Genomic DNA, 8,711 nt, shown 5'->3' with positions numbered 1-8,711 from the left:
TCTAATTAGTGTTTGTTTTTATTCAAATCAAAAGGAAAATATTGTAAAAAAAATTGTAAAAATTGTGCTGTAATAATCACCACATTTGTGCATATTTAAAAACAGCATCATAGAATTAATAGTAAATTTATTTAGCGTATCTATATGTTGAAATTTGCTGAAGGCGGTGTTACGTGGGCTGCATTATATCTGCAGTGTTCAAAATATGAATGAATTTCACCGGTTAAGAATAAGAATAGAAAAAAATAATAATAAATAAATTAATTAATTAAAAATAAGAATAAGGATAAAAGTACCGAAATATATTTTTAAAAAAATAAAAGTAAAATTATGATAAAAATAATAATGATAGAATAAAAACAAACAACGAAAATGATGCGTTTTCTGAACTAAATCTATGTAAGCAATGGGAAAGGTAAGGCCTACTTTGTCGCCTGTACTAGCAAACCACAGGTAAAGTTGTCCTTTAATTGACTACAAAGTTCAATAATATTAAATTTTTATATGTTTTGTTTACGAGGTAAATAACCTTTAATGGCACCTAAGCTTTTAACGTTGTGAATGACACAATATCGAAATATCATGATAAAATTTAAAGGTTGGTTTAATACGCACTATGAGGCAGATCTTTAAAGTTTAAATACAATAAAACACTTATTGTTAAATTGTTTATCAGACTATCTTTGTATAGAGTCCCAATGTTTTAATACTTTAAATCCCATATTATATCTCTCGACTTGTTTGATTACGCATGATATTATATCCTTTACATGTCTAGTTAAAAGAAAAATAGCGACTAATTGTTGAATAGGATACGTACCCGGGTACTTGTTTTATCCGAATAATTTTATCCGAATAAGTGTATAGATATTTTGACAGGAATTTAATAAGTAGACAAAAAAGTGGTCAGGATTTTTATTTTGTTAAAATCTTGGCTAAATTAAATGTGATTTATTGTTAAAAAAAAGAAAAAGAAAGTGAACTGCTGCTGGGAATTTTATTTTAAAAAGATAAACACAAACTTTATATGGCAAAATAGAAATCTAACACGAAAGTCTAAAACAGTTATTGAAAAATAGCAGACTTTGAGTTACATCCAAACAAAATTTCAACAACAGGCAGTTTAAGAAAGAATGGACATTAACTTTTGTCTGGGCAAATAACAAATTCAATTAGTTAAAAAAAGCCTAGATGGCTATTTTCAATCATCTTTTTTAAAGATTAAAACTTCTGGAGATCGTTCTTAAAGAAACGCTTGAATTCGCGTAAACACGTTTTAAATGAACTGATTTCGACTCCGTTGCGTATAGGCTAAAGATGGAACAGAAGAAAAATGGTATACCTACAGTTAAAGTAGAGAATACAGCGTTGCGGGAATTGGAGGAAGAAGACGCTATACGTCGTCTTGAAGATGTTGTTGACACTGTAGGTCTTGCAAACAAATTCATGTTGTTGTTTTTTTCTCCTTTTTTAAAAACCTTATTTTATTAGTGGCTAAGTCTTAATATGTTAACTGTTCTAAATTGGTAATTATAATATCAGGTATTTATATGATTTTGTCAAACTGTTTTAGATTGGTAATAAAATCTTTATGTCGGATTTTCAAGAAAATACATAATATTTTTTACATCAAATATACACAAAAATAAAGTAAATTGTTTGTTAGCAAAGCATGGGTTAACAATTTAAATAACGCATAGAAACAACATTGATTGGTTACGTACATGGTGGTGTTGTTGTTGCTCGAAAAATTCATTTTTTATCCGTCGGCTTGGCACTTAATTGTTGTAACCGCCAGATTTGTCACCGGCGGGTTAATGTTTCCTCATATTTACACGATTTTCATTTATTTCATGATACGTCGTTTATAAAAGGCATTGTTATCATGTTAAACAAGCAATTATCATAGTATAGTATTGCAAGCAATCCATAAGTCCCCTACCGGTAAGAACCCCAGCAACATTCTGAAGGCCATTCACTTATGTTTCTAATTTGTTGAAAAGTTCTTTAAAAGTGATCACAGGAAACAGTTTTTTATGTACAGACAGACAGACGGACTGAATGACACTCTAAAATTATTTCTTTAAGCATCCCTGTTATCAAAATATAACATTTTTAAAAGCAAAATTCTTAAAAGGGAGAGAACTCTTGAAATAAAGATGCAAGACGTCACACATGATGTGAGAGTAACAAAGAACAATTAGTAATGAAGGTGTTGATAATGAATGGTTTTTTTTTATTTGAAGTAAAAGCAAGTTAAAAGAATGAATAAGAAAAATTAAAAGTTTAAAGAGGAGATAGTTCTGGAAATATAGATGCTAGATTTATAAACTTTGTCATATTATTATGATGTTGGAGTTTGAAGAAAATCCTATTATGATTGAAAAGTTGGAATAAAAATTACCAATTTCTCGAAAAAAGTGTAAGTAAAGTTCAAAAGGGGCATAATTCTGGAAATAGTCTTGCTAGAGTATTGAACTTTTTCACAAATGTTGAGTGATAATAAGAAACATAGATATGAAGTTTAAGTAGATACATTCAGAAAAAAAGAAGTTATTAAAAAAAAACATTTTTTTTTCATGAAAATTCTAAGTTCAAGGAAAGAAATTCTGATAAATTTTATGCTAGAGTTGAAAAACCTTGTCACATATGGTGTGGTTGATGACTAGAAACTTATATTTAAAGTTTGAAGAAAATGCCTTAAGAAATAAAGAACTTATAGTGAAAAAACGTTAAAACTAAATCTTGAAATTCAGTCTTATTTGTTGCCATTGCAACCAGAATTTTCAACATAGAAAGAAAAAAAAATTGTGCATAATCTCCAGACTGCCATCTACTCATATTTCAAGTTTCATAAAACTATTTTCAGTACTTTATGCGTTATCACTGGATCCAGGTTATGTGTAAAATTTGCCATATTTTCAGTCTATTTGTTGCCATAGCAACCAGAATTGTCAACATAGGAAGAAAAGAAAAAAAGATGTGCATAATCTCCATACTGCCATCTATCCATATGTCAAGTTTCATAAAAATATTTTCAGTACTTTTTGCGTTATCACTGGATCCAGGTTATGTGTAAAATTTGCCATATTTTCAGTCTGTTGCCATAGCAACCAGAATTTTCAACATAGGAAGAAGAGAAAGAGGCGTGCATAATCTCCATACTGCCATCTATCAATATATCAAGTTTCATTAAAATATTTTCAGTACTTTTTGCGTTATCGCGGGATCCAGTGTTGTGGACGACGGACTGACGGACGGACGGACGGACAGACGGACGGACGGACAGACGGACGAGGGTAAACCTAAAGTCCCCTCCGGTAAACCGGTAGGGGACTAATAAGTTCATTTTAGATTCTGAAAAGTAAAAGAAGTTATAATGTTGAAAATTAAATAAATAAAAGTTTAACGGAGGAATAAAGGTTATTTTAATTCCAGCGTTGTAAAATTTGCTTCAGTTGCTGCTCCTGTTGTTGATGCTGCATTATTGTTGATGTTGCTGCAATCACTAATGCTAGAATGGCATCAATCCTATCATTGCTGTTCCTGTTCTTGTTGTTAAAATACGGAATAAATGCTTTCGTTTACGTTTCCTCTTCAGAGGTGAAACTTACTCACCCTTGTTTAGAAAATACACGTCATGGTTATGTTAAACAAGCGTTTTGGAGACAAATAGTGTTTGTTATTAAGATGTTTATTTATGTAAGGGTCTCGGATGGTAGCTTACATTTGACATTGCCATCTAAGAACAGGATCAACCATATCGAGCCCGCAACAGTTGTGCAATTTATCATTGAATAGGGATATGGTCCTAAAATGTTCAATGTACTAATTTAGTTGCGTTAAAGTAGGTTTTTTCGCAGTCGGCCAATTGCTTCAAAAACAAAATGTTAACATCTATGTGTGGTTGTGATGTTGTCTTTTGTTGTTTTGTTGTTATTGTTTTATTGTTGTTGTTGATTTTTTTTTTATTTTATGTTTTTGTCTTTGTTTTTTGCTGTTTTGCTTTTGTTGTTGTTGTTTTCGATAATAATATACATTCAAATTTAGCCCCATTTACAGACTTCAGCTGTGAATTTGTTCAAGTCTTCAAATAAAAAATGAAAGACTCGAATTTCTGTTAGTAATTCGAATGAAGAAGGTTTGTGATTTTTTTAATTACTTCGAAATGATAGAATATGTAAACGGTTTATTTCTTTTATTTCATCCACAGATGACGGATATGGCTCATATACGAAGGAATTCAAGAACGGTAAGAATATTTTCTTTGGTGAGAGAGGCGTGGTTAAAGTAGCCCCACCTCCTTTCACTTAAGCTTTTCTAAGTTACACAAATTCATATATATCTGACCGATACAACTCTAAAGGCTACTGTATTCGTTTTTATTCATAAAAGTAAATATATTTTTTTATGAAAATCACGGGTCAAAATTTAAAGTGCAAACTTTCAAGCGTTGGATTTTAAGTACCGTTAAAAATCTGTTTCATTAATTTACATTTTTATCCTTTTTTAGAAAGATGATCACCAAATGGAAATCAGTCCAGCGTTGGTAAAAGGCAAGTATCTATGGGGCACTATATAGTAAATAATAACCACAATCCCTCCTATACATTGAGAAAAGCAGGGACATAGGCTTTCATATTTTCAAACCCCTGGTGAAAGCCGCGTACTGCCGGGACAATCAGATAAAATCCCGGCATTGCTATAGTCATTTTGGCGCCATAACAAAACCACCCTTGGCAATTGACCCGACATTGTGGATACAAGCTAAAAGTAAACTAAACGGGAATGAGTGGTCCGTGGTTATAAGTAACTGATGAATAAATATATATGTTAAGTTTTAAAATAATTTATATTTAAATATATATTTCAGTTTAATTTACATGATGGAGGCTTGAAGCTTTTTAAAAGAACTTGCGGGTTCATTTCATGAAACTTACCAGCACATGGGCCATTTACGGAATCATGGCCATGACCATAATAGTGCTCGAACCCATGATACCCGCGTGGAGAGACATAGGCCTTAACCACTTGAATATATGTCCCTTCACAGACAGAGCATGAGCGATTTATTACCCCTGCTACTATGAAAGTGTGTATTATAAAAAAAGGTCCATAACTGTACTTGTTACACACATAGTTACATTTCATGCTTTTAGGCTTTGTTGTCACTTCAAACGTCACTAAATAACGTAGATCTTATTAATCTTGTTATACTTTTAACTATTGCATTCATATTTTACAGAGGCGATAGAGGCATTTGATTTATTCGACAGAGATGACAGTCATGGGTTAGATATAGATCAATTAGCACGAGTTTTTCGTGCAGTAGGTCAGAATCCTTCCGATGCTGAACTAAGAGAAATAATGAAAAAGCACGACCTTGACGGTAAGCCTCATTTGTAAGTTTTATTTTGTAAAGAAGTGAATAAAAGTATTTTCAGGTAAGAAAGCAATTTTGTTAAAGTTCACCTTCACAAAATCTCTTGCCAAATCTTTCATCGTGTCTAAAACGCCAAGTGGTGTACATAGACAAATTTAGAAATGGAATTAAAACCTACTTATTAAAGAATGGGTGTCTGGGCTAAACCTTGACTTGGTATAATTTGTGTTATAAACAAGCTCAACTTTTATTTTAGAACTGTCCATTATCAATTTTGATGATATTAAGATAAAAATATGTACAACAGTATAGAGGCAGGTCTAATTGTACGGATGTGCACGGGTGTTACGATTGGCCTGGCTCTATACTAGTAGGTGACAAAGGCAAAATTTATCATTTTTCGGTTTTAGCAGGTTAAAGGCCCATTATGCCTCAAAAATGCTATCGTTTATATTGAACCCTTTTCATTTTTGGTGTCTTGTAACAATTTCCAAAAACTTAATCATTTACCATGTACATGGACTACTTCTGCCTTTGTTTCTTTGTTTGCAATTGGTATAATGATAGTGAATTAGTATTTTGTATGGAAGTCAAAGCACTTTTTTTTGTTCACATTTTGCTACCTTTACGGCACATTCAGCACTACTTTCTTTAGTTGTTAAGCATTTAATATGCACTAAATCGAATGTTATAACACAACTAAACACATGTTTCACATTTCCAAAGAATTAAAAGAATATGGATATTCTTAGGCATAATGTACCTTTAAGTCTAACTATATTATTTATGTCTGAGTTATAAACATCAATGGTCTGTTTGTAGGTAATGGGGTATTGGACCAGGACGAGTTTCAGAAGATGATTGTGTCCTACATGAAGCCGATGTGGCAGGTTCAGGAAGAGCTTAAAGACGCATTCAGAATATTTGACAAGGATGGTAACGGTCAAATTGATAAAACAGGTGCGAGTTATTTCCCTTGCACAATTTTATATGAATTTGTCAAGCTTTCGATTTTATGTACTCTCTGTGCTCCATATCATGAAATGTTAAATTGTATTGTGTATAGGCATTGTATTTACATGCTTTATGCAATAAACTTTTGAATTGAATTGAATTGAATTTTGGTCTAGTCAAAGGTTCATAATCAATTTTGGAAAGATCAAGATGAAAAGTTCACAGTTAGTCAATGCCTTTGATAATTTAAATTATCTAATTACATGTACATTATTTTATTACCTCCCTTTTTAAAAATATATCGCGTTATATGAACTTAGTTTTATATTGGAATAAGACCTTTTCATATTCTATGTACGCTTGAAAAATGTTGATAATCAGCTTCAGAATATTAAAGAATAGTATAAAAAAAAAGATAATTGGATTATATGTGCGGAAAAATACGACGGATTCCGAATGTGACCGAGTTTAATGTAACAGAATTTAAACTTCTCTGGAATGATAAGCATATTTGTATCATGTTTTTCATTTTTTCAGAGTTGGAACACGTTTTGAAGAAGTACGGGGAACCTCTGACACATCGCCAATCAAAAGAATTAATCGCTTTAATGGACAAGAACGGTGATGGCCAAGTCGATATGGACGGTAAGATAATTACGAACAATATCAACGTATTTAATACTTGGCGATAATTTAAATCTGACAAAGTTCAATATTCTCGATCATGCCCGGGAGTATTGTTACAATTCTTGCAAATGCAGAGTTTCTTCCCTTTGATTTAATTAAAGATATACACCATTTACATTGTCATTCTTACATGTTCTTAACCTACAAAAAAATACTAGTAAATATTCTCTATTTGTAGCATTATTTTTTACTAGGGACATCACTAGATAGTGGTATAAAACAAATGCACAGAGTTGAGGAAACGAGATAATAAAAATTTCATTGAAATGAAATGATTAAACCGTGTGTTATAATAACTGGCAAGTTCACAATTTAAGAAAGACATACCAAAGAAGTTTATTCTTGGTGTTTTTTTTAATTAATATAGAGTATACTCCATTGATTATTTTAGTAATCTTTTGATACGAAGCTATGCCATATATGATGGTACTGAAAACAATACACAAGAAGAATTGTCTTCCTCTTTTCAGACTTCGTTAAATTTTTATGTGAAGTGGACCAACCAGATTTCTTCAGGACGCATTATCCAAATAACGCCCGCCGGAAAAGTCAAGCTGGACTTCCAACAACCCATTGAAACCGCCCGCCGGAATATATCCCCCTTTCTAAATTTCCCTCAACAACGAAAAAGAATTGCCAGTTTCCACAAATAATAGTCAAAATAACAATTCCAATGACGGTACACATAACCTAAAAATATAATTTTAAAAACGCATGCGCACAATCAGGTGTTCCCTACATTTTTGCCATTGAGACAAACATAATACATACATATGCGCCAGTACCATGGATAATCACGGAAATCACCGATGTTTGCCGACAATACCCGAGTATTTATTTCTGCTATTTTTTCTAGACATTAATAATTCTTAATTGTTGTTGGAGTATGAATATAAAGTCAACGAAATCAAATCATCTTCGTACATTTTCTTCTTCACAAAACAAACAAAAGGGATGTTCCACAGAACTCATTAATGGGTCAAATCTTAAACAATTTAGCCTCGTTTTCATTTCCAGAGTCCAAATTTCTATTCTATAGCAAATGCATATCGTACCCCATATACCTGTTTATATTTTCACAGTCAATGCGTATCATACTCCATCTAGCCTCGTTTTCATTTTTAGAGTCCAAAAGTTAATATCAAATCTTTATTGTACTTGAAGAAACAAATTTCTGTCAGAAATGGTGATGTGAAATAAAGAGGTCATTACACATAGAAATAAACAGTTTTTATAACAATTAATAAATTCAGTATCTACATGTAAAATGCACTTATTTTATATCCTCTAGCTTCACAATATTGTATTCATGGGCAGTTATTTCACATTTTTGCTCAGATTAAACGATAATATGCGAGTTCAAATGTAATAATGAAAACGAATTCGTATTTTACAACAAAATGTTAGTTTTTTATAGTCATGTTGTTAACTTAATTAGAAGTCAGTTGTTTTAAAGATTGTACATGTTTATATTGTGATAATATACATAATATATTTATTATAAGATATTTATTATAAAAGTTTATTGTGCTCTGTTGTACCAGTGATCTGTGCTTATTATATGTCTTAGTACATGTGCATTAAATTATGAATCATCTCTGGGAGTTGTTCTTGTGAAATCACGTTACGGAGAGCTTTCCTTTTGATAATCTACACAGGCCGGTGCCTTTCCCAGGCGATAAAAAGC

At 31.7% G+C, this 8,711-nt stretch overlaps 1 protein-coding gene and 1 long non-coding RNA gene across 2 annotated transcripts; both read left to right on the top strand.

Annotated features, from left to right (window-relative positions):
- Positions 1-826: 826 nt before the first annotated feature.
- On the top strand, positions 827-4,562 carry LOC132721969 (uncharacterized). The gene is made up of 3 exons (XR_009624549.1): positions 827-1,425; positions 4,214-4,252; positions 4,514-4,562. It is a non-coding gene; the product is annotated as an uncharacterized LOC132721969 (long non-coding RNA).
- A 226-nt stretch (positions 4,563-4,788) lies between these two features.
- On the top strand, positions 4,789-7,611 carry LOC132721973 (calmodulin-A-like). Its single transcript, XM_060706358.1, has 5 exons — positions 4,789-4,795; positions 5,246-5,389; positions 6,206-6,343; positions 6,875-6,982; positions 7,495-7,611. Exons 1-5 carry the CDS (start codon positions 4,789-4,791, stop codon positions 7,599-7,601), a joined length of 504 nt encoding a protein of 167 aa, XP_060562341.1. The 3' UTR covers positions 7,602-7,611.
- The last annotated feature ends 1,100 nt before the right edge of the window (positions 7,612-8,711 follow it).

Source organism: Ruditapes philippinarum, unplaced genomic scaffold (assembly GCF_026571515.1).
Source record: "Ruditapes philippinarum isolate M1 unplaced genomic scaffold, ASM2657151v2 ctg1879_1_1_1_1, whole genome shotgun sequence".
Classification (NCBI taxonomy): Eukaryota; Metazoa; Mollusca; class Bivalvia; order Venerida; family Veneridae; genus Ruditapes; species Ruditapes philippinarum.
The sequence above is the reverse complement of the archived record's forward strand: the minus strand, read 5'-3'. Positions and strand labels throughout refer to the sequence as shown.

What these genes read in the sequence shown, in the direction of transcription:
- LOC132721973 (XM_060706358.1), top strand. An exon ending in GAAAAAGCACGACCTTGACG is followed by an intron (nt 5,390 to 6,205) that starts GTAAGCCTCATT and finishes GTCTGTTTGTAG; the next exon opens with GTAATGGGGTATTGGACCAG. An exon ending in TGGCCAAGTCGATATGGACG is followed by an intron (nt 6,983 to 7,494) that starts GTAAGATAATTA and finishes TCCTCTTTTCAG; the next exon opens with ACTTCGTTAAATTTTTATGT.